The 27314-nt window shown below is 38.5% G+C and overlaps 2 protein-coding genes across 3 annotated transcripts in view; one reads left to right on the forward strand and one right to left on the reverse strand.

Annotated features, from left to right (window-relative positions):
• Positions 1 to 27314, reverse strand: part of LOC149187649 (AFG1-like ATPase family protein) — a 454936-nt gene that overhangs the window by 38700 nt on the left and 388922 nt on the right. The window lies entirely within an intron of this gene.
• On the forward strand, positions 1165 to 19563 carry LOC149187650 (uncharacterized). Its single transcript, XM_089412372.1, has 3 exons — positions 1165 to 1322; positions 17763 to 19235; positions 19360 to 19563. Exons 1-2 carry the CDS (start codon positions 1165 to 1167, stop codon positions 18988 to 18990), a joined length of 1386 nt encoding a protein of 461 aa, XP_089268498.1. The 3' UTR covers positions 18991 to 19235; positions 19360 to 19563.

The raw sequence follows: 27314 nt of genomic DNA on the forward strand, positions 1-27314 counted from the left end.
TCCTTGTTGGTCATTAACGCTCATACTTGTTGCCTAAGTATGCAGACTATATGATGTACAATGCACATCTGGAAGAAATGTCACTTTTCACTAGCCATCTTGCTTCAACATGAAACTGTTATTTTATAAGCCCTTGTTGTTAGCCGTCTCGACTACATGATTTTGACTGCCACTTTCTGTTGATTTTTGGTAGCATCGGATGTTCTTTAGCCTTGAAATTTGGTGGAGAGACTAAGGCACATGAGATCTCCAAGACCCAGAAATCGTTTGGAGAAATTCCACCCGGATGAGGAGTTATTAAAATAATTAATATTTTTAATGGGTTCCTAAGTTTAAACTTAGGAAAATAAAAATATTAATGGGTATTAATAAAGATAAGGGTGAGAAGCTTCTAAGAGACAAGTATCAAGTCTGTTTTAATCTTAGCCGTTGATTGGAAACTTAATCTTAGCCGTTGATTCATCAACAAGAAAAGTATAAGAGAAGACTTGAGGATCATTTGGAGACACACCGACAGATACTCAGTATCCCAAGGAAAATCGATTCTCAAAGAGAAGGAGATCAATTTCAGAGGGAGAGTTGCAGGGTGGAGGACAAGGGCATCAACAATAGTCAGTGACTGAGGAGGAGGTGATGTAAGGGCAGTGAGAGATAGCGCAGAGGGAGACACAGTCCAGGGGAGACACAACCCTCACCCAAGCTGATGCAGAGGGATGTAGAACCATGCACAGTGACACAGAAGCGATGCAGTAGTGGGAGAAGGGTCTCTAGGGTGTCAGAAAGTTTCCAGGGGAAAGTTTCAGGTGTTTTCTCTCAGTGTCTCTATAAAATAATTCCTTGTAAAGCGATTGTTGCTGAAGATTAATAAAACCCTCATCTGCTGCACCAATTTCCCCACATTGGGTTTTTCCGTGGACAACTGTCCAAAAACAACTGTGTTGATGTGATTTCTTCATGTGCATGTATATCGTTGTTATTTTCTCTGTGTAATTATGTGATAACTGCAGTAGAATTTATTTTAATGTTTGTTGAACGGATTTTGTAAATAACTTATTGTGAAGAATAAGTAGGTTAAATAAATCAGTTGCTGCAGTAGAATTTCGGGTTAGAAATTGTTACATGGTATCAGAGCAGAGATCCAGCAACAGGAGAGAAGAATCGATTATGGGTCAGGAGCATGATGCAGATGCATCAACTCAAAGGGACTCACGCAGATTTCCAGAAGAAAGCACAAGGGACATGGATCACAATTATTCGATGTTAGCTTCCAGACTGGCAGAAGAAGTTGCTTGCCTCGCAAGCTCTGCCTCCTCTGAGGTTTCGTATATAGATAGTGGAGCTTCCTGGCATATGACAAGAATTTGAGAATGTTTTTCAAATTATCGGGAAGAAAGGATGAATTTTCAGATCACCATGGGAAAAAAGGCAAAGTGTACCCCCGTAGGAAGAGGTACTATAGTCTTTCAAACCGAAGCAGGAGAGCAGCTTCGAGCAACCAATGTGCTGCATGTGCCAGGATTGGGGATGAAATTACTCTTTGTATCTCAACTTCAAAACAAGGGCTATGACATTTTCTTCATTAAGGAGAAAGTATATGTCAAACACCTGAGTTGAAAAAGGAAGGCCCAGATCCCTTTGAAGGCCGCTAACCTAGATGGACCAAGGGCTAAACGATTTTGGAGCTAGGCCTTTGTGTATCACACAAACCGACAGTGGGATTGACTTCAAATTTGGAAGACAAGTGGAGGATACTCCAACGCAACTCCTCGCCAACTCGCTAAGCAAACCAATGGCTAGAGTTGAAATTGTTGGATGCCCTAGGTAGGCCATCTAGGGTTAGGGCACAAAAATTTAGGAAAGGAAAAGGATTTGTGGTGATCACCAAGGACTTGTAGACTAGTCCCTTATCAACTGTGGAGAATGGAGTCAAAGTGATTCTGATTTAGGAATTTTTCTCTTTCAAGGAGAGTAATTGCAACTTTGCATGCCCTAGAGAGGCAACGACAAGGTCACAAGAAAGATTTATTACTTCGACTTGTCAATTAATGGATTTTCAACGTGTAAAGAGTTAACCCACCCTTAGGAATAGTTTGATCCTCTTGCCAGAATGAATAATGTTGTCGCTCAGATTGTATAGGCATTGCGACAACGATTCAAGTCAGGGCTATCACTCTGATCCCCAACCTCTCTATTCTAGTTGTCTCCCAACAACATGCTATGGGGGGGTGTCCCTATGAAATGTGAGAATGCAAGACTCGTTGGCAACTAGAAAGATAATCACAAGATAAATGCTCCTAAAGGAAAGGTTACTAATATGCCAAAGATCCACAATAGATATTAACCATGAAACAATAATGGCAAGAAAAGCACTTAAAATATGTTACTCAATTGCTCAAGATGATTAACACTCTTTAGAAACTTAGAATTCTTCCAAGCAACAAGACAATGTCAATATTGCAATTAGATTCCTCAATGTTAACAAGAGATGCTAATGACAATTATTCAAGAGACATGCAATTAGATTCAAAAGGCCCCAAGTTAAGAACACTTAGATCTTTAAGACCAATGTGTAAGAGAACAAGAGATATCGATATTCAATGAATTCTTAGATTTATCCACTTAAGCAACCATTCTACATGATTATTGGATTATGTCAAGTGATTTAGATAATAGAAAGTGAGTTTACTTGGTGCAAATTTGGAACTTATTTAAGATTACACAAGACAATAATATGTTAGTGCCTTTGAAATACTAGAAGCAATGTAGCAACTAGCCCAAAAATAAAATTCACATCAATGCTAGCTATAAAATGCAATTGTTACCAATAGAGCATGATCAAGAGCTTTATGTTACCTATGTTCCAATGTCATCTTGTGACAGCAGCAAGTTAACAGTGAGTTACTCTTATGCCAAATGTATCAAACAGTCCCAAATTACTTACCTCTTTGTCTTTGTTTAAAAGAGAGCCCTTATATAAATGCAACTAGTTCAGTGAATGCTTATATCACTGTTTAAGATCAGATTTTGCAATGCTTATGACAGTCAGCAATAAACCATGAAATGTGCCAATCAAGAGTTACCCAATTTATGCAATGATTAGTTGATGAACTTAGGTATTTTGTTAATGATTTTAGAGCATCCAAATGAGATTTTTTACCACTGTTATGCAATTAATGACAGCTGTAGGTAAACAGTGAGGATACTTAGGGTTTGACAATGCAAACTAGTAGGCCCTTAGGCCTAGTAGAGGACTACAGAACTTTCCCACAATTTCTCCAATCAAGAGGCTACCTGCAACCACAAGAATGTGACCAATGTCTCTACAAACAACAAGTATTAGCTCAAAGATTTCAGTGACACCCAAATAAAAAATGAAATGAGGTCAGATGAGACAAGGAGAAGGCAAGGATGAGGGCAGCAAGGCCTATTAGGTCTGCAGCTAAGGTAGCAGAGGCCAAAATTCCTAGACTCGAAGGAACCCCTACTGCAGCAAATCTGAATCTACTTCACCTACTTGATTTTTAATATATATTAACCAATTTATTCTTCTGAATACTGAACCAAATTACTTCTGCAGCCTACACTAATTAAAGATTTGATCTCATGAAACAAAAAATAGAGGAGAGAACAAGATACATAGGACACTTATTTTTGGACAAAATAGTCCTTCAGAAAAACCCAATGCGGGAAAACCGGTGCAACAACTCTGAGGGTTTATTATCATGTAGGAGAAATATTTGAATACATATTTAGGATGCTCATCTAGCAATCCTTTACAGTGAAGATACTAGCGAAAAATCTGAGTGAGTTTTACCTCACTTCACCCAACAGAATTCTGGCTGATCTGGCACAAGACTATCTAACCCCGACTATTTCTGCACTGGCTTTTCGTCAGCCCTGCATCACCTTCTCTATCCTCTACGTCAGATCTCCCAACTGTTCCGACAGTTTCCGGCAATTCTGGCAATTCCGGTAGTTCCAGATTCTACGTGACAGGCAACTTTTCTGCGTCAACTCTCTCGGCTACTGCATTGCCTCTGCTTAAGCTCTCCCAGCTATTCCAACAGTTTCGGCAGTTCACGGCAATTCCGACAGTTCCTGGCAGTTTCAGCTGTTTCGACATTTCTGGATTCTGCGTGACAGACAACTTTTCTGCGTCAGCTCTCCCGACTATTGCACTGCCTCCCTACAAGCTCTCTCATGCTTGAGGATATTGGCAAATTAGATTGGGTCAAAAACACTGTAGATCATGCCAAAAGCATAACAAAATTTATCTACAGTCATTCATGGATTTTGAACCTTATGAGGAGACACACAGGGGGCAGGGATATTATTAGGCCTGCCATCACTAGATTTGCTACTCATTTTTGACATTGCAATCTATGCTTTCACGACACAGAAACTTGCAAAATATATTTTCCAATGATGAATGGAATCAAAGCTAGTGGTCTCACAAACAGGATGGCAGAGAATTGAAAAAGAAAGTTAATGAAGAAATATTTTGGAGAAAGGCAACAGAGATTGTGAAGGTCGCTGAGCCACTGGTTAAGGTGTTGCAGTTGGTGGATGGGAAAAGATTGGCTATGGGCTTCATTTATGAGGCTATGGATCAAGCAAAGGAGCAAATAAAGAAGGCATACAAGGATAAAGTGGCTAAGTATGGGCCCTATTGTCGCGCGGATTGACACGACAACCCTCAGACCGAGGGCTGTCACCCTGATCCCCGATCTCTCCGTTTAAGCCTGTCTCCCGCGGCTAAGGGGGGTAGACCCTGCGAGATGATGATGACCAACTGTCGATCAGTTGGTTGGGAGACACGAGACACGATAAGCACTAGATGGATGTGATTAATTTAGTAGACCAGTGCCTTAAGAGATTGTTGTTAAAACGATTACTTGTTAGATGATATAGAAACATAAACCGTGAACAACAATCATTTGTCATCAAAAGGTATTAGCTAAATCACAATGCTCTTAGAATGACCAAAACGATATCCAACAACTGAAAATTTTGAAAAGATGAATGCTTTAAACCACCACGAGAATCATAAATCATTAACCAGATATCATATTCGTATCTCGACTTGAAAATTTAGATCTCAGCATGAAAAATATAACATGATAATTCCCGAGAAGAACTAGATCTGGTAGAAAGGAAAATTTTCCAAAATTTTTTTTATACTTTTTCAATTTTTTTTTTTTTTTTAAATTTTAAATATTAAACAAAACCCAAAAATAAAAAAAAATCTAAATTGAAATTAATCTAAAAACCTAACTATATAAAAATTAAAACTAAGTCTAAAGCCCTAAAAAATTTATAAATGAATCTTTTTTTATTTTTTATTTTTTATATTTATATATATATATATTTTTTTAAACTTAAAACCCTAAAAAAATCCTATCTAATCTATTCTAAAACTAAGCTAAGAGAAAAAAAAAGAATTTTTTAATGGCTTTTTATATTTTATATTGAAATAAAGTCAAAATACTTAAATCTAAGTCTAACAATTTAAAATTTTATTCTAATAAAAAAAAAAACCTAAGACATATGTCAAATGAAAATACGAAACGATGGATTTTCCCTTTTTTGTTTTTATATATTTTATTGAAAACTTAATTTCTATTTAAATTAAAACAAAACTATATAAAAAATTTTAAAAATTGAGAATCTTACCATACGGCAAACTTACCATACGCACAAAGTCTGAATACGATTCTTTGTCGATGGCGGAAGAAGATTGTTTGAAAGCCTGGAGCGGAATGGAAATCATGACCCTGATCTGAGGGTTAACGACAACGAAAAGGAAGAACGCAGCGATTTGTGAATCCCGCAGATTAACCTGGCGCTCCCACTGTTGACGATTTGGATACCTCCATGCACAACGCACACAGCAATGAATTTAACGCTTAACTCGTTTGCAGGTCCACGTGAATATACACAATACGATGGAATCAACTGAAACCAGATCCGCAGGCCTTGCCGACGGCGTTTTAAGAAAGATGCGTGGGTCGATTTTGAAGATGTGCAGGGAGAAACCTTGTGATCCAGCTCGACGGAGGATGACAGTTGCATAGATTAGCTTGATATTTTACCTGTCGGCAGCTTAAATGAATCGTAATATTGCAAGTTTCAATGACTGATAGCGTAGACACGATGAACCTGGCTTGATGATCTGAGACTGAAATCTGGCCCGTATCGAGAATGGGAATCGTAGAACTGGACACTGATATGAAGGCCAATTGTTGCGATGAGAAGCCGTCGGTGAAGAGGATCAAAAACTGGCTAGTCCGCCCAGAAAGCCACGCGCAGAAAGATTTATGAATGGCAATAAGGAAACAGAGAATTCCTGGAGGACGCAGCTAGCAGGCGGAGCTTGAGATGACGGCAGGACAGCAATACGGGCAAGCAGTGCAATGTGCCTGAGCATCAATACGTGTCACGCAGGCAGGCTTAGATTTTGCTGGTATATTTTCTTTGACGGTGGATAGGGAACGACACCACAGTTACTTGACCTGTACGTATCACCTTGACTGCAAGCTGGCTCAGAATTGAGTGTTTCGATTTGGCTTGGATTTGCTGGCTGAGCAGCTGCAAATAAATAAAAAAATAAATAAAAATAAAAAACAAAACCCTAATCTTAAATATGTATAAAGCAAAATTTTGAAACCCTAGATCAGCTTAATTAATTTACAGGTTTGGCCCCTTAAGAACCAGATTCAGCAATAAGCACGGAAATATTTTAAAGAATAAAAATTTAAGGTTTTCACTGTGAAGAACTTCCGAAAATCTCTCATGAAACTTAGAAAAATAAACTGAATGATAGACCCAGGATCAAATCCAACTGGGCTCAGCAAAAAATGCTTGCGGGAGTTGGCTGGTTCAGCCGAGAACTTCCCCAAACGCCCACCAATATTTTTCAGTAAGGGTTCTCTGCACAGCTCAGAACAACCATCAGTAAAGAGGGCAAAAATGCTGCTAGATCTCAAAAAGTAATGGAGATACCTGCCATTACTTCATAAACCCTAACATCACTCAAACCCTAGCAAGTGAACAAGATACCTGTGCTCACAATACTCTACAATAAGCTATTATTAATGGCTGAAACATAAAATATGCAGAAAATTAAACAATCTCACAGCATTTCCAGAGAGTAACACCAGCTAGATTTGGACCCCAAAGTCTTCTTTTATTAACCAGAAACAGATTACAAGAGAGCTTCTTCAGTACAAGACTCACAGATCCTATTCCTGAAATGACCCCTAGCACCCTATTTAAAGGAAATGATCCCAACGGCTAGTTCGAGTGATCCATGTCGAAATGATCTCGATCGTCGATGGAGATCAAGACATCTCTTAATCTCATCCGTCGAATTATTAAAAAATAATATTTTGCATGCATTCACTTAAATATTATTATTTTATTATTTTAGGGTTTTTGCTATATTTTATGATTTTTTTATTATTTTTTAATTTTTTAATTTTTTATTTTAATTTTTATTTTATTTTATTTTTTTATTTTATTAAATGGATCATCGAACTAAGCCTTCGGAAACATCACCTAGGACCTAGGACTTAGGACTCATGAGGGGATTTAAAACATTTTTCAACCCTCAAGACACATTACATCATGACTTTTACAATTTACATCTTAAGGGGACAAACCCACTTAACACAAACCCTCACCAAACACCCAGTTTCTGCAACACAACTATAATCTAGCAGATTAACACATTAGGATTCTCCTAAAGTTCTAATGACAAAATCCATCCTGGCTTTGGGGTCAGGTTGAAGGAAAACTCTGCCGATCATGGATCGGTGAGACGAAAAGCCTTCCGGGACGTAGATTATCATTAGAAAGTTAGGTCCACCTAGGCAATATACATACATGACCCAGTCTACCAAGATTATTTACAATTCATACATGCAGACTGGGTTTACAACATAAATCGATCACGCTGTCGATGACTGCGGGATGGCACGGACATGTCGATCAGGTGCTACCCCTTTCTGCCAAGAAAAGGGGGTGTACTGCATGGGTAGTTGACTGGTAGTGGTCAACATCTGGCTCTACTTGGGGACACGTTGCTGTTTGCAGGAATGTGAGAATCCAGAATCTGCATCCATACAACACAAAAATAAGTAGCGTCCATCCAAAAATCATCATATACATTAAGCACAAGAAAGATAAAAGCTCTTCATTTATTAACTATCTAGAAAAGTAAATCTAAATCCTAAAACAAAAAATAAAAATGCGGAAAAAACAAGGAGTAGGGTTAGAAATACGATACAAAGGATGCCCCATGGCATCAGATGTGTTCAATATAGTGTATACAGAGCATTTGCCTGCTTTCAGGCAAATCTGTCGGCTGCTTGTCGGATGTGCCATGTCCAATTCTGCATATGGTAGGACTTTTTCCTATCCGAAAATCAAGCTGCTCACGACCGTCTGATGCATCAAATCTTCTTCTTATTTTCTTTCTGTTGCGCTTTTTCTTTCTGGCAGGTTGAATTACTGATGACCTGGAACTTTCTGTTTCAAAACTATCAGATGAAGTATGCGTGATATATCTTTCTTTATCCTGCATCTGATCTTTATCATTTTTAAGTCTATCTGGATCTCCTTCAATTAACCATCTTTCAATTGAATCAATAACCTCCTCGTAATAAGATGGAGCTTGTTGCAACAAGTGAGAAGGCTCCTGATTTATTGATGTTTCCAGGTTTTTCTCATCTTCTGACCATTGTTGAAACTTTTGAACCTGTATATTAATGGCATCGATCTGACTAGAGTGTTCAACCTCTATAGCAGTGATTTGCCTGGCATGGTGTTCTTCCATATCTTTTATTGCTTTATCATTCTTTTCCTTTATGTCCGTCAAGCAATGCTGCATGGAATTTATTTCTTCTTTATGATTTGCTTGCATGGTGGCCAACTGATCATTATGATTGAACGTCATGATAGTCATTTCTTCATCCATGGTTAATAACTTGTTTTGCATAGAATCAATTTCCCTATCATGATCAGCTTTCATGATCACCATATTTTCCTCTAAGACTGAGATCTTGCTTTGCATGATTCTAATTTCTGTTTCATATTTAGTTTTCATGGCCTCAATTTCTTTAGCATGCTGATTTTGTGTGACCTCCATCTCCCTATTACGTTTCTCCAGATGGGTGCATAAAGTTCTTACATCATTGATGTAACTAGTTTGATTACTTTCCATATTTCTTACCAGCATCATTAGATCTCGTATAATTTGCTTTTGTTCCTCCTTTTCATTGTTATGAACTTGATCTGCAATATTTCCGGTGGATGACACATTCTGATCTTGAAATCTTTCTACAACAGCTGGACCTTTTATAGGATTACTTTCTTTCTGTTGCATAATTTTAGGGGCAGAAGGCAAGCTGTTTGGATAACCATATCTATCTTTAAAAGCATTGACAATGTCTTGTAAAGAAGTGAAAGATTCCTTAGGAAAATTGTTAAACCAATTCAAAGCATCATCTTCTAAAGAAAGGACAAAAAGACGCATTTTGATATCTTCATGATTAAACTGAGGGGGTCTACAATATATGATCATTATGCGAGTAAACAAGCCTAGATGCCTTCTAACAGCGATTGAATCACCACCCGAGAAAATAGGTAATTTAGGAATGGCCTCCTCCGGAAAATCATGGAGACGGTCAGTAAAACGACATGGTTTAAATGAATAATCCATGATGAATAATAAGGGATCAAATGGATGATAGAAATAGATCTTTGCTCAAGAAAATCAAGAGATGAAAGAAGTGGAGTCGCCACTTGAACAATGAATCTGATTCTAAGATCCAGAAAGCAACCAACAAGCAGATATGAGGAAGGCTTCTTGTCTGGGAAAAATGAGAAGATGGAGTCGCCACCCAAACAAGAAACACACCGAAAAGACGAAAAAATAAGGAAATAAAAGATCCAAATGATAACCCAAAAGTTGAATCTGCCATCCCGAATGAGAGATGAGAAAGATGAGAAAATGAATGTCGATGAAACTTCCAGGAACAGAAAAACTCTGTCCCCGACAACGGCGCCAAAAAATGTTGGCGTTGCCAGGCCAGATGAAAAGATAAAAATGAGAAGGAAGATTGTCGTTGAAACGCCGAGAAAACAATTTCCCCGACAACGTCGCCAAAAAATGTTGTCGCGCGGATTGACACGACAACCCTCAGACCGGGGGCTGTCACCCTGATCCCCGATCCCTCCGTTTAAGCCTGTCTCTCGCGGCTAAGGTGGGTAGACCCTGCGAGATGATGATGACCAACTGTCGATCAGTTGGTTGGGAGACACGAGACACGATAAGCACTAGACGGATGTAATTAATTTAGTAGACCAGTGCCTTAAGAGATTGTTGTTAAAACGATTACTTGTTAGATGATATAGAAACATAAACCGTGAACAACAATCATTTGTCATCAAAAGGTATTAGCTAAATCACAATGCTCTTAGAATGACCAAAACGATATCCAGCAACTGAAAATTTTGAAAAGATGAATGCTTTAAACCACCACAAGAATCATAAATCATTAACTAGATATCATATTCGTATCTCGACTTGAAAATTTAGATCTCAGCATGAAAAATATAACATGATAATTCCCGAGAAGAACTAGATCTGGCAAAAAGGAAAATTTTCCAAAATTTTTTTTATACTTTTTCAATTTTATTTTTTATTTTTATTTTTTTATTTTTTTTTATTTATTTTAAATATTAAACAAAACCCAAAAAAAAAAAAAAAAATCTAAATTGAAATTAATCTAAAAACCTAACTATATAAAAATTAAAACTAAGTCTAAAGCCCTAAAAAATTTATAAATGAATCTTTTTTTATTTTTTATTTTTTATATTTAGTTATATATATATATATATATATATATATTTTAAACTTAAAACCCTAAAAAAATCCTATCTAATCTATTCTAAAACTAAGCTAAGAGAAAAAAAAAAGAATTTTTTAATGGCTTTTTATATTTTATATTGAAATAAAGTCAAAATACTTAAATCTAAGTCTAACAATTTAAAATTTTATTCTAATAACAAAAAAAAAAACCTAAGACATATGTCAAATGAAAATACGAAACGATGGATTTTCCCTTTTTTGTTTTTATATATTTTATTGAAAACTTAATTTCTATTTAAATTAAAACAAAACTATATAAAAAATTTAAAAATTGAGAATCTTACCATACGGCAAACTTACCATACGCACAAAGTCTGAACACGATTCTTTCTCGATGGCGGAAGAAGATTGTTTGAAAGCCTGGAGCGGAATGGAAATCGTGACCCTGATTTAAGGGTTAACGACAACGAAAAGGAAGAACGCAACGATTTGTGAATCCCGCAGATTAACCTGGCGCTCCCACTGTTGACGATTTGGATACCTCTATGCACAACGCACACAGCAATGAATTTAACGCTTAACTCGTTTGCAGGTCCACGTGAATATACACAATACGATGGAATCAACTGAAACCAGATCCGCAGGCCTTGCCGACGGCGTTTTAAGAAAGATGCGTGGGTCGATTTTGAAGATGTGCAGGGAGAAACCTTGTGATCCAGCTCGACGGAGGATGACAGTTGCATAGATTAGCTTGATATTTTACCTGTCGGCGGCTTAAATGAATCGTAATATTGCAAGTTTCAATGACTGATAGCGTAGACACGATGAACCTGGCTTGATGATCTGAGACTGAAATCTGGCCCGTATCGAGAATGGGAATCGTAGAACTGGACACTGATATGAAGGCCAATTGCTGCGATGAGAAGCCGTCGGTGAAGAGGATCGAAAACTGGCTAGTCCGCCCAGAAAGCCACGCGTAGAAAGATTTATGAATGGCAATAAGGAAACAGATAATTCCTGGAGGACGCAGCTAGCAGGCGGAGCTTGAGATGACGGCGGGATAGCAATACGGGCAAGCAGTGCAATGTGCCTGAGCATCAATACGTGTCACGCAGGCAGGCTTAGATTTTGCTGGTATATTTTCTTTGACGGTGGATAGGGAACGACATCACAGTTACTTGACCTGTACGTATCACCTTGACTGCAAGCTGGCTCAGAACTGAGTGTTTCGATTTGGCTTGGATTTGCTGGCTGAGCAGCTGCAAATAAATAAAAAAATAAATAAAAATAAAAAACAAAACCCTAATCTTAAATCTATATAAAGCAAAATTTTGAAACCCTAGATCAGCTTAATTAATTTACAGATTTGGCCCCTTAACAGCGAGATTCAGCAATAAGCACAGAAATATTTTAAAGAATAAAAATTTAAGGTTTTCACTGTGAAGAACTTCCGAAAATCTCTCATGAAACTTAGAAAAATAAACTGAATGATAGACCCAGGATCAAATCCAACTGGGCTCAGCAAAAAATGCTTGCGGGAGTTGGCTGGTTCAGCTGAGAACTTCCCCAAACGCCCACCAATCTTTTTCAGTAAGGGTTCTCTGCACAGCTCAGAACAACCATCAGTAAAGAGGGCAAAAACGCTGCTAGATCTCAAAAAGTAATGGAGATACCTGCCATTACTTCAGAAACCCTAACAACACTCAAACCCTAGCAAGTGAACAAGATACCTGTGCTCACAATACTCTACAATAAGCTATTATTAATGGCTGAAACATAAAATATGCAGAAAATTAAACAATCTCACAGCATTTCCAGAGAGTAACACCAGCTAGATTTGGACCCCAAAGTCTTCTTTTATTAACCAGAAACAGATTACAGAGAGCTTCTTCAGTACAAGACTCACAGATCCTATTCCTGAAATGACCCCTAGCACCCTATTTAAAGGAAATGATCCCAACGGCTAGTTCGAGTGATCCATGTCGAAATGATCTCGACCGTCGATGGAGATCAAGACATCTCTTAATCTCATCCTTCGAATTATTAAAAAATAATATTTTGCATGCATTCACTTAAATATTATTATTTTATTATTTTAGGGTTTTTGCTCTATTTTATGATTTTTTATTATTTTTTAATTTTTTAATTTTTTAATTTTTAATTTTTTATTTTTAATTTTTATTTTTTTTAATTTTTTATTATTTTATTATTTTATTAAATGGATCATCGAACTAAGCCTTCGGAAACATCACCTAGGACCTAGGACTTAGGACTCATGAGGGGATTTAAAACATTTTTCAACCCTCAAGACACATTACATCATGACTTTTACAATTTACATCTTAAGGGGACAAACCCACTTAACACAGACCCTCACCAAACACCCAATTTCTGCGACACAACTATAATCTAGCAGATTAACACACTAGGATTCTCCTAAAGTTCTAATGACAAAATCCATCCCGGCTTTGGGGTCAGGTTGAAGGAAAACTCTGCCGATCATGGATCGGTGAGACGAAAAACCTTCCGGGACGTAGATTATCATTAGAAAGTCTGGTCCACCTAGGCAATATACATACATGATCCAGTCTGCCAAGATTATTTACAATTCATACATGCAGACTGGGTTTACAACATAAATCGATCAAGCTGTTGATGACTGCGGGATGGCACGGACATGTCGATCAGGTGCTACCCCTTTCTGCCAAGAAAAGGGGGTGTACTGCATGGGTAGTTTACCGGTAGTGGTCAACAGGCCCATTTGGGCAATCATTGATGAAAGATGGAACAATAAACTCCATCGCCCTATACATGTAGTTGGGTATTTTTTGAACCCACGGTATCATTATAAAGCTTTGGCAGCAGGAGCTTTGAAGGGGGAGGTTAGAGATGGATTAATTGATTGCATTAATCGCATGATCCCATTGGAGTGTGATCAGATGGAGATACACTGACAGGTCACAACCTTTAGCAAAGCCACAAGTATCTTTGGGAAGAACCTAGCAAGGATTGCAAGGGAAGCCAATGAGCCAGGGAAATAAAAATTCCAATTTTCAAATTCTTAACACTTATTTTGTTAAATCATTTATAATTTGAAAGTTGGATATAATTTGTAATTTTGTTGAGCTAACTCATTATACTCTTATGTTTTTTGCAGCACAATGGTGGGAGGCTTTTGGTAGCCATTGTCCTGAATTGCAGAAGTTTGCAATTTGTATTTTGAGTCAAACTTGCAGTGCTACTGGGTGTGAGCACAATTGGTCTGTCTTTGAGAGGATTCACATGCAGAAGAAAAATCGTTTGGATCAAAAACGATTAAATGATCTAGTCTATGTCCAATACAACCTCTGGATCAGACGCAACCAATTGCTGAACAAAAGACTTGATTCAAATCCCATTGTGTTGGAAGACATTGATCCAACATCAGATTGGGTAGTGGAGAGTCATCCAGTGGAGTTTGATTCTGATGAGGATCTTGATTTGGATTTACAAGTGGAGGCATCACTCGAACATAATGTTCAGTTGAATGCAGATCCACTTTTACTAGCCTCAGGGCCAGCCCCAAGTCCTCCAGTTGTAGGTGTTGCCTCTGCTTAGCCACGACAGAAGCGCATATCTCGTCTATCTTAGCTTACAGCTACTGCACAGCCTGCTAGTGCTACTACTTCTACAGTTACAATTGGAGATGATGATGAGGAGGAGCCATGGGCTTCCCTGTCTGACTCTAATCCAGAGGTTAAGCCAGATGATGTTGGCTCCTCTAGCAGTAGCCAGTAGTACTTGTCACAATTTACTTTTGTTGTAGAGGCCATTTCTAGCCTCCTTGGTTATGTGTTTTTGTTTTGATCTCTATATCATCATCATGTATGTATTAGACAATGCACTGGGTACCATTTTGATATAATGGATATATTCATGAGCCTACTTTGATCATATCTTGTTTTCTATCTATATTCTAATGCTGTGTGTTTGGAAACATGAATGAAAATCTTTAAAATTATGTTTTCTTATAAAAAAATTAAATATTTAATGTATATTTTACAACGATCGAGTCACTGAAATCGAGTCGGCCGAGTCCATACCAAGTCGAAGTCGGAGTCAGAATCGACCCTCGGCCGAGTCAGAGTTTTAAAACATGAGTCTAAATACATCTTTCGCTGTTCAGAAGAGCCTTCATACAAAGAAGACAAGGCTTCCCACATCTCCCGAGCTATATCCTTGCCCTGCAAGTGTAAGACCACATGATCTTGAACTCCATCGAGAATGAGCCTCTTTGCCTTCCCCTGCTCGATTTTGTACTTCTTTTGATCGTTGTCAGCAGGAACAACTACAACACTTTTGACGTAGGCCTTGAGATCATATTCCTCCAGAACAACTAAGATTCTGGTCTACCATACGACAGTTGGAGGCTCCGTCCAACCTGTCCTGATTTCTGAGCCCATGTGATGCCATCTCACCCAATTGTCGAATTGACTGCTCTAGTCATTGCTTAGCACAACTCAGTTGCTTAGCAAGTGAGAAATTCGAACTTTCTGGCGGAAAGTTCATGAAGGAGAAAATTTCCCTTCTACATATCTTCGTTATTTTCCAGCGGATTTCTGTAACGACAGAAACTACGCCCTTCAAGCATTGCGTTGCGGCTCTGTGTTACTCCCTCTGCCTCTGCAAACTCACAAACTGGAAATCGTACCTCTCTGTCGTCTCACTCAGAGAGAGATTTCCTCGGATCTGCTTCCCGACAAGGACTGCGCAATCCCTTGAAGGGGATTTGAATTGCTGCCAAGTGTAGGTTTCAACCTCACTGCTCAGCACTGGATCTGCTCTTCCTATTTCAAAATCAATGCTTTGATACCATGTGAAAATTCCTAGACTCGAAGGAACCCCTACTGCAGCAAATCTGAATCTACTTCACCTACTTGATTTTTAATATACATTAACCAAGTTATTCTTCTGAATAATGAAGCAAATTACTTCTGCAGCCTACACTAATTAAATATTTGGTCTCATGAAATAGAAAATAGAGCAAAGAATAAGATACATAGGACACTTATTTTTGGACAAAATAGCCCTCGGAAAAACCCAATGCAGGAAACTAGTGTAGCAGCTCTGAGGGTTTATTATTATGCGAGAAAAATATCTAAATACATATCTAGGATGCTCATCTAGCAATCCTTTACAGAGAAAACAATGGTGAAAAATCTGAGTGGGTTTTACCTCACTTCACCAGACAGAATTTCGGCTTAATCCGGTACAAGACTTTCTAACCCTGGCTATTTCTGCGTTGGTTCTGCGTCAGCCCTGTGTCACCTTCTCTGCCCTCTGCGTGAACTTTCCCAGTTGTTTCGGCAGTTCCGGAAGTTCCCGACAGTTTTGGAAATTCTCGACAATTCCGGCAATTCCAGATTCTTCGTGACAGACAACTTTTCTGCATCATCTCTCCCGGCTACTGCGTTGCCTCTGCATCAGCTCTCTCGGTTGTTCCGGCAGTTCTAAATTATGCGTGACAGACAACTTTTCCGTGTCAGCTCTCCCGACTACTGTGTTGCCTCTCTGCAAGCTCTCTTCTCCTCTCTGTCAATATTCTCCGGAAAGTCCTCCTCCTAGATTTTCTTTGCCCCTCAGCTGCAAGATCTCCCCAATCGATTTTCCTCCTGAGAACTTCTCACCTCAAAAAATCGATTTCCTCAATCTGTGTGTGTGTGTTTTCAAATGTACCCCAAGCCTTCATTTTATACCAGTGTTGCACACATCGCGATAAAATCGTAAAATCGCGATTTTTTAATTTCGCCGATTCAAAAAGCGATTTTTATCGAAAAAATCGCCCCCTTTTTTTTATAGCGATTTTTATCGAAAAAATCGCGATTTTTTCACTTAAAATCGCGAGGGCGCGCGGCAGCGGGGTTTTATATGGAAAAAACGATTTTTTTTTAATTCATTCAGCAGTCCGCCGCGGAGGAGAAGGAGAAGAAGAGAGGGAGAGGGTTGCCGTCGGTTGTGGGAGCGAATCGAAGCGATTTTAGGAGGAATCCAAGCCAAGATCGCCAATTTGTCCATAAACCAGGTATGTAGATTAATTTTTTTTTGTTTTGGTTCTATAAAAACTTTGTTTTTCATTGTTTTTAAAGAATTTTTGGAAATTTTTCATTGATTTGGGATGGGTTATTTGTTATGACTATGAGAACCAATTTTTGATTTTTATTTTCTCATTTTCTTTAAACATTGTTTATTTTTTTGATTTTTCATTGTTTTTTGGCATTTGGTTGGGTAACTTGGGTTTAGAAATTGGGATTTTGGAAATAATTAGCTTGTAATTTTGCAAATGCTAAATTGTAATTTGTATTTACTATTATCATTTATGTAATCCTAAATTCCTATTTCCTAATCCTTATTTTTCCATAGGTTTGCAAATTCAAAATTCAAAAACAAACATGCCAAGGAAATTGGATCCTTTCTGGGAATATGGTGACCCTAAAACTCCGAATGATAGACAAAACTTGTATTGCAAGTTGTGTGGAAAGGAAATATTCGGGGGGGTGTACAGGTTGAAGTTCCACCTTGCACAAATCCCTGGACGTGATGTGGGGCCCTGTCTAAAGACAAATGCTGAAATTATCCAAAAAGCCATGAGAGCATTGGGAGAATTAGAGCACACTAGAGACGCCAAAGAAGAACTCAAAAGGCAACTAAAAAGGTCAGTTGAAGGAAGTGGGCCAAGTGGCACAGGTTCTACTGCAGCGTCAGTCAATCCGGTAGCTGCATCATCATATTTTGTTCCTCGAACCACACCTGGTTCACAACCAACTATTGGTTCAATGCTAAAAAGAACTGAAAAAGAAAAAGCTGACAAGTTGATGACAAAATTTCTCCTCTGGAGTGATATTCCTTTCAGCATTATAAGAAATAATCCATTTTTCCAACCTACTCTTGATGCTATTGCCAGTGTTGGCCCGGGGTACAAACTCCCTTCTCTTCATGATTTCAGAGGCCGGCTTCTTCAAGATGAAAAGCGTGACTGCACCCAAAGATTGGAGGATTTTAGGGCATCATGGGCACAAACAGGATGCACTGTTATGTCAGATGGTTGGACTGACCAAAAGGGGAGAACCCTTATAAACTTCTTGGTTAGTTGTCCCTTGGGGACTATGTTTATCAAATCTGTTGATGCAACTCATCAAATCAAAGATGCAAAAACTTTATGTGATTTGCTGGATGTGTTTATTTTGGAGGTGGGTGCAGAAAATGTTGTCCAAGTCATAACGGACAATGCTGCAAATTATGTTGCTGCTGGTAGAATGCTTATGGACAGGCATCCTACTTTATTTTGGACACCTTGTGCTGCCCATTGTATTGATTTGATGTTAGAGGACATTGGGAAAATTCCCTTTGTCAAAGAGGTTGTTGACTCATCAAAAAGCATCACAAAATTTATTTACAATCACACATCTGTGCTTAGCTTGATGAGAAAATGCACCAACAACAAAGAGTTGGTGCGCCCCGCCATTACACGGTTTGCGACGAGTTTCATATCTCTTCAATCCCTCTTGAATTCTATGTGGGATTTGAAGAGAATGTTTCTTTCAGAGGAGTGGCGTGCTTCGTCAATGAGCCGCAAACCAGAAGGAGAGGCCGTCTGCAGACTAGTTTCATACCAGGAGGACTTCTGGGCGGGAGTGCAGGAGGTGTGCGCTGTTACAGAACCTTTGGTAAAGGTTCTTCGGTTGGTTGATGGTGAGAAGCCCGCAATGGGCTATTTGTATGAAGCCATGGATAGGGCCAAAGAAGCCATTCGGTCCTACTATGATGACAAGGGAGATGATGGGTTCCAGAGACAACTCCTTCTATGGAACGTCATTGATGAGCGATGGAACAACACACTCCATCGTCCCATTCATGCTGCTGGCCTTTTCCTGAACCCTGCATTTTCTTATGCATGTGGGTTTAATTTTGATGTTGAGGTCGTGGAAGGATTATTAACCTGTGTCCAGAAGATGGTGAGAACTTCAGAAGAACGTATGGAGGTCTCTAGACAAATTGAGCAATATAAGTTGTCAGCTGGCACATTTGGCTTTGAGATGGCTGTCATTGATAGGACGGTTAAAATGCCAGGTATTTTTTAGTTTGTAGTATGTACTTTGTAACTTTGTTTCAAATTTCATTGTTTCTTCAAATTCCATTTTTTTCTTATGTTTATTTAAAATTTTCTTTGTAATTTTGTTGTAGACGCATGGTGGAAGATGTATGGTGGCAGAGTACCCCTTTTGCAAAATCTTGCCGTGCGGATCCTCAGCCAAACATGCAGCTCCTCGGGATGTGAGCGCAATTGGAGTGTATTTGAAAAAATACACAACAAGAAGCGCAATAGGTTAACACTTAAACATTTAAAATATTGCAAATTTCCAAATAAATTTTTGAATTCATTAAAGTTTTAAACAATATTTTTTTTATAATATTAATTATTAATTTATTATTTCATGAACTTTGTACAGGTTGGAGTCCCATAGACTTAATGACATGGTCTATGTCTACTACAATCTTCGATTGTGGGTGAAACAACTAGAGAAGACACCTGATACGGAAGCCATCTCATTGGATGGGATTGACACCACTGCTGAATGGAGGGTTGAGACCGAGAGGCCTCTCATGGATCCCACTGAGGATTGGTTAGTGCAGGATGAGGGGGAGGAGGAGGGGGAGGAGGAGGAGGAGGAGGAGCAGGAGCAGGAGCAGGAGCAGGAGCAGGAGGAGGAGGAGTTGGAGTTGGAGGAGCAGGAGGAGGAGGTGACACCGCCTACCCGGGCTACCCGGGCTACCACTACCACCAGTAGAGGACGTGGTCTCCGTCCACCTCAGCCTCCTGTAGCTGCTACTACTAGTTCTTCAGCTTCTAGAGCACGTCAGACTCCACTGCCATTTCCACCACCACAGGCACCAGCTTCTACATCTAGAGGGAAAGAGAAAGTTGTGCCATTTTCTCGCAAGAGGGGCAGAGGAAATCAATAGGATTAGACTTTCATTTTATTGTATATGACATTATGACATGATGAGATACATTATCATATTTTTTGTTGATATTTTGAGGCTGAGTTGGACTTGGGACTCAGGACTTACTATTCAGGACATGATTCAATGTTATGTGTGATTTTAGCGCTAGAAATGATATTAAACATCTTATATATTAGTTTTTTTATCATATTTATGTGTCAATGTATTTATTTTATGTTGTAGATGGTTTAGATATTAAAAAAATTGAAAAAAATTGAAAAAAAAATGAATATTTTTGTGCCAAACGATTTTTTCCCGCTTTTTTCCGATTTTTTCCCGATTTTAACGATTTTTTCCGCTTTTTTCCCGGCGCCGATTAAATCCCGATCGCGATGTGTGCAACACTGTTTTATACTTTTCCTATTGAGTCTTCAACGAACGAGATTGTGTCCCTAATCAATGGCTAAGATTAAAACATGATTCGATCCGCCTTCTAGATCATTCTCACCCATATTTTGATTAATACCCATTAATATTTCAATTTCCCTATGTTTAGACTTAGGAACACCATTAAAAATATTAATTATTTTAATAGAATACAATCTGGGTGGAATTTCACCAAACAGTTTCAGGGTTCTTTAGAACTCATGTGCCTTAGCCTCTCCACCAATTGTCAAGGCTAGAGCACTTCCGATGCTACCAAAAACTATCATCTAGGACCTGTCGTCAAGGATAAGGAGACCTTAGAGGCCTGCCACAAGCCTTAAAGGGCTGCGACCAAGGGAAGACAATCCATTAGGGACTGTGGCAAGGCGAGTGAGGAGGGATAAGGGCAGCCATGGGAGGAAAAGGGGTCACGGAGGACAAAGGAGCCTATGACAGAGGAGAAGGAGGGCAGCAAGGGAGGAGAAGGGATGACGGTGGAGAAAAAGGGCAGCGGAGGGAGAATGAGGCAGGCCGAGGGGGTTGGGAGGGTCGTTAAGGCTTGCGGCCTTGCCAAAAGGGCTTAGAGAGGCCCACATCAGGCCCTAAAAGTGCTGTCGTCCAAACTGAAGAGAGGTCGATGCCTTTTTGGCTCACGACAAGGGTAAACCAAGGAGGTCGTGGCCCTTTTAGGGCTGTGGCTAGGCCAAATAAGATAGAGGCTAGGGTTTAGGGCTTGACGCTGGGCCTTGAGGCCTTAATGAATTTGCAAACACTCACAAAATTTTTATTCCACTTCAGATCTTCAAATTTGCTCAATTTCACTAAAAAATTCTTCAATATTTTCCCTGCAAATAAAATAGAGACTAGATCTTACCCTCAAGGGCCTAAGATTTAACTCAAAACCCCAACAAATCTTCTCGAAACTCACCTGCACAAATGAAAATCAAACATACCCAAAACCCCAATATATACAAAATTCAAAAAGTAAATCCCAAACACTAATAGCTGCAAAACAAGGGTTAGAAAAATATTTTACAAGAAATTATTTTACAAAAATAAATATTTACAAATATATACAAATATACAATGCTTAAAAGAATAAAATAATTTTGAAAAATAATTTTTTAAAAGATGAATACTGAAAACAGATCAAATGTGTTTCGAAAGTTATGGTATTGCCCACAACCTTAGCGAAGTAAGAAAACCATACAAAAATACCGAGAGCCCAAACAAGGTCAGCTCTTCTCCCTAATCTACAAACTTTGAGCCCAAGGGTTGGTGTACCTGCAAACTCTATATATTTCTTCAAGCAAACTTGTTAAATAAATGGTGAATCAGATCACCTAAGATAGACCCAAAATCTACCAATAGAATCTTCTTATTATTGACAAATGAATACACAAGTTTTAAAAAAAATTTAAATGATATAGGAAAGCACATAACCAACACGTTCCAGAAATCATCGGACAAAGAACACCATGAACTGAACCCCAAAGTCTTTTTATTATGATATTTCAAACATTCCCAGCAAATCAAATGGAACAACACCAACGTTACAAAATTACATAGACCAAAGTCAAGATTTTCATCATGACTTGAGAAGCAAAATGGCTTCTAATTTATAGATAATTCCACAAAGTGGAAAATAATGACTAGTTGGCTTGATCCCCCATCAAAATAATCTCGACTGTTGATAAATATTTGATCATATTTTAATCTCTGTTGTCAAAAATATTTATTTTTGAGGAATTTTCGAATTTCTCATAAAAACCAATTTTTATTAATCCAATTTTTTTTTTTTTGGATTGATTTCTTCAAAAAATTGACTTTGACTTTAACCACCAAGGTCCAAGGGCTTAATGTTTCTTAAAATATCCATTATTTCCTTGGTGGGGGACCTTCAAAAAGTAACTTCTTTTTGACCCACGAATTTTTTGGTTATTTTCCACTTGGAGAAATTAATTTCTCTAGAATTAATTCTGACTCTAAATTAATTAATTTTCTGGCTTAGGATTTAATTTTATTTTGCCAGAAAATTAATTAACTGACACTTTAGGGGATTAATTATTTTTCCACCCTCAAATATTTTAGCCATGGTGTTTGATTGTGAGGGACCATGCACTAAAATATTTTTTATATCAGATAATTACAAATTCAACCCTCAAAGGGGGAATACCCATTCGTCATAGACTCTCAAAATAATTATCCAATTCTGCGACACAATATGATCTAGTAGACCAATATGATTTAGCCAAATAGCTTAAATTATTCCCCAATCACTTTGACAATAGACTCGACTAAAAACATTAGTACTCACCTAAGGCCTTGTCAATGAATTCCACCATGGCTTTGGAGTTTGAGATGGAGGGAAAAACTCTGTCGATTATCCGATATTCCACACACATAATGCGGTGAGACGAAAAACCTCCTAGGACGAAATTCATTGCCAAAACCAGAAGCTTACTTAGGTTGTTACATAATTACACACTAGCATCATTTACATTACAATTTGTAGCAATTGGGTTTCCAATGACAAAAGAACTCGTTGGCTGATGATTCTGAGCTTTGAAAATTTTTGTACCACTACTTCCTTGGACTTTTGACAAAATGGGTGCAACATCTGGCTCCATATGGGGACACCTTGCTTCATCGAAGTGACGTGAGAATCCAGAATTCTATATCCAAGAAAACAAAAGTCCATCAAATAGATATCCGCTCATAATCAAAATCATCATGCATATATAGAATATCTGCTAGAATACAAAAAAATACTCTTAACAAATTGAAAATTTAAAGACATATTGCATGAAAAAGAAACTAACTAATGACATAAATGAAAGGGAGTAGGGTTAGAGATGCTATACAAATGATGCCCCATGGCATCAGATGTCATTCTTGTGTAGACTGAGTATCTTCAACTCTCAGGTAGGTCTAAGTGTTGTTTTTTAGATGTGCCATGTTGAATTCTAGAGAGACTAGGCTTTTGGCTTATCCGACCATCATGTTGCTCCTGGCTGCCCAATACATCGAACCTCTTCCTTCTTCTCTTCTTCTCTTTACCTTTCTCACCAGTGGGTTGTGATGATAGTAATGTGACCAATGTAGACCTTTTGTCTTGATCTTAAAACTGCTCGCATGAAAAATTTGAGGCATGTCCAACTTTATTCTCGATATATTCTGTCAAAGGTGATACATAAGTACAACAAGCACTGTGATTAACCTGATATTGCTAAATTTCTTTTCCAACCACAGGACTTCCAGTTAATTTTCTTTCAACGGGACAAGTAATCTCTTTGCAACAAGACGAGAATTGCTCCAGTGAACTAGGAATCTTGCAATCTATTGCGAGTTCTTTGTTTCTTTCATTATCTGACTTGTGTTGAAACTCCTCTACTTTGTTCAATCGATCATGAATGGCAATCATCTGGTTAGAATGCTCAACTTTCATAACAGTGATTTCTTTGGCATGATTTTCTTCCATGGTTTTTTGATGATCCATCCTTGATCTTTCTTGATTAAGTTCCATGATTCATAACCTTTCTTTCATGGCCTTTATTTGCATGTCTCGAATTATCCGAGTCAAATTTCTAATAATTTCATCTTCTATTTTGACCATTCCATATTTATCTTTAAAGGCATCGATGAGAGCTTGCAAGGAATCAAAAGCATTGTCAGGCTTGTCATGAAACCGTTGCAATGCATCATCTTCTAATGAAAGGATAAAGAGGTTCATTCTAATGTCCTCATCATTGTATGCAGTTGCATGAGTATATCTTTACAGAAAAGTGGTGAAGTTTTTAACATGAGTATCAACGTTGACTGCATTGTTCCCCTAGAAGATCGAAAGCTTGTTTATAGCAGAATCATTTGAAAGGTTGGGAGGATATCCTTGAATGTTGGCAAAGCTGCAAGGCTTGTAGTAATCCATGAAGTCCTGATTTACAAGATCAAGGAAAAGCAAGTGGATATCAGGGAGGGCTTCCTATCCGAGAAAGATGAAATTCTTACTAGAATGTAATTTGTTTAACCAAGTTGTTAGAGCCTTTTAAGGATCGGGAGCGGGGTTAACCAAACTACCGGGATTTCTTCTAGAGTAAGCTCTTGTAAAGGGATGAATAAGTGGAGTCGCCACCCAAACAGAGAATCAATCGAGATGTCCAGGTGCTAAAGCTGCGGATAGAGAAGATGAAAACATTAGTGAGAAGAAAAAGGATAAGGAGCCGAAAAGATGAAGAGATAAGGCAAATAATGGTGCCAGAAAATATTGTGGCATTGACAGGCTTAATAAGCAGATGGAGAATGAGAATAATGATATGATGAAAAAGGATGTCATGAAAACCAAGGATCAAAAATTGCTCCCCAGCAATGACGCAAGAAAATGTTGTCGCTCAGATTGTATAGGAACTGCGACAACGACTCAGATCGGGGGTTGTCACATTGATCCCTGACCTCTCCGTTCTAGCTCTCTCCCAACAACAGGCTATGGAGGGTTGTCACTATGAAATGTGAGAATGCAAGACCCATTAGCAACCAACAAGTCCAAGAGACATGATTGAATGGCCTAGCCACTTGGTTGATTTTGCCAAGCTTTTAGAGATCAAATTAAATTACTTTGTGAGACCAGTGCCTTATGGAGTCAATTGTTGATTTTTGGTAGCATCGGATGTGCTCTATCCTTGAAATTTGGAGGAGAGGCTAAGGCACATGAGATCTCCAAGACCCATAAATTGTTTTGGGAAATTCCACCCGGATGAGGAGTTATTAAAATAATTAATATTTTTAATGGGTTCCTAAGTCTAAACTTAGGAAAATAAAAATATTAATGGGTATTAATAAAGATAAGGTGAGAAGATTTTAGAGACGAGGATCAAATCTATTTTAATCTTAGCTGTTGATTAGGGACTTAATTTCAGTCGTTGATTCGTCAACAAGAAAAGTACAAGAGAAGACTTGAGGATCATTTGAAAAGACACCGGTAGATACTCAGTATCTCAAGGAAAATTGATTCTCAAGTGAGGAGATCAATTTCAAAGGGAGAGTTGCAGGGTGAAGGAAGAGGAGGGTATCAACAACAGACAATAACTGAGGAGGTGACATAGGAATAGCGGGAGACAGCGCAAAGAGAGATGCAGTTCAGAGGAGAGATGCAGAGCTTACGCGGCTGACGCAGAGGGACGGGGAGCCACGTTGGGCCACACAGAGTGATGCAGGGATGACGCAGAAGTGGGCGCAGGGTCTCCAAAGTGTCAAAAAGTCCCAAAGGGAAAGTCTCAGGTGTTTTCTTTCAGTTTCTCTGTAAAATCATTCCTTGTAAAGCAATTGCTGCTGAAGATTAATAAAGTCCTCATCTACTGCATCGGTTTTCCCACATTGGGTTTTTTCGAGGAGAGTTGTCCAAAAATCACTGTGTTAATGTGATTGGTTCTTGTGCATGTATTTTTCTCTGGGTAATTGTGTGATAACTGCAGTAGAATTTATATTTAATATTTGCTGAAGGGATTTCGTAAATAACTTATTGTGAATAATAAGTAGGTGAACTAAATCAGTTGCTGCAGTAGTAGAATTTCAGTTTAGAAATTTTCACATGGTATCAGAGCAGAGATCCGACAACAGAAAAGGAAACTCGATTATGGGTCAAGAGCATGATGCAATGGCATCCACTCAAGGGTACTCACACAGATTTCCAGAAGAATGCACAAGGGAAATAAATTACGATTATTCTATGTTACTTCCAGATTGGAAGAAGAAGTCGATTGCTTAGCAAGCTCTACCTCTTTGGATGTTTGGTATATAGACAGTGGAGCTTCCTGGCATATGACAGGAATCCAATAATGTTTTTCAGATATCAATAAGAAATAATGAATTTTCAGATCACCATGGGAAATAAGGCAAAGTGTACTCCAGTAAGAAGAGGTACTATAGTATTTCAAACCGCAGCAAGAGAGCGGCTTCGAGCAACCAATGTGTTGCACGTGCCAGGATTGGGGATGAACTTACTTTTTGTATCTCAACTTCAAAACAAGGGCTATGATGTTTTCTTTATTAAGGAAAAAGTATATGTCAAACACCTGAGTTGGAAAAAGAAGGTCCATATTGGAATCATAAGTAACAGGTTGTACAAATTGCAGCTAGAATCACCAATGGCACTGATAGGCAGTAATGGAGACAAAAATTTGAATGAACTATGGCATAGGAGGATGGGACGCTTACACCACAGGGCTCTGAGAATTCTCAGGAAAACAATATCAAGAGTTCCAAAACTAAGTATCGAATGAGATGATGTATGCAGAGGGTGCTCTCTGGGCAAGTATGCCAAAGCAGCATTCTTAAGAAGTAGCTAGGATTGATGCATTCAGACATCTGCATAGCAATGTCCACAAAAACTCTTAGTGGTGCCGAATACTTCATCACCTTCATCGATGACCATTCCAGGAAGACTTGGATCTAATTTCTGAAAACCAAGGACGAGGTTTTCAGTCGATTCAAAGAGTTCAAGGCTCTAGTGGAGAATCTGAAAGGAAAGAAGATAAAAGTGTTGCGCTCAGACAATGGTGGAGAGTATGTTGACAAGGAATTCACCGATTTTTGCGCTAAGAAGGCATCAGAAGATAGTGGACAACTCCTTATATTCCGGAGCAGAATGTAGTAGAAAGAAAAAACAGGACTATTGTGGAAGCAGCTAGGGCAATGCTATATGATTAGGATATGCCAAAATTCCTATGGGCAGAAGCATGAAGTACGACAATTTATGTCCAGAATAGGACTCCAAATAGGGCATTGGGCAAAATCACTCCAGAGAAAGTCTTCACCGAGAAGACACCTAGAGTCAGTCATTTCAGGATATTTGGGAGTTTAGCGTATTCTCGTATACCCGAAAAGAAGAGAGAAATTATATCAAACTGTTGCGAAAGGATATCTTGTGGGATATAGCGAGAATGCTCAGGCATATAGAGTTTATCTTCCAGGGAGTATGAAGGTAGTAGTTCGGCGGGATGTAAAGTTCATGGAGGATAGAGCTTTAAGGAAATCCCGA

This window comes from Pinus tabuliformis, chromosome 3_1, assembly GCF_031772625.1.
Source record: "Pinus tabuliformis cultivar Carrire ecotype Pingquan chromosome 3_1, CPIR1, whole genome shotgun sequence".
Taxonomy (NCBI): domain Eukaryota; kingdom Viridiplantae; phylum Streptophyta; class Pinopsida; order Pinales; family Pinaceae; genus Pinus; species Pinus tabuliformis.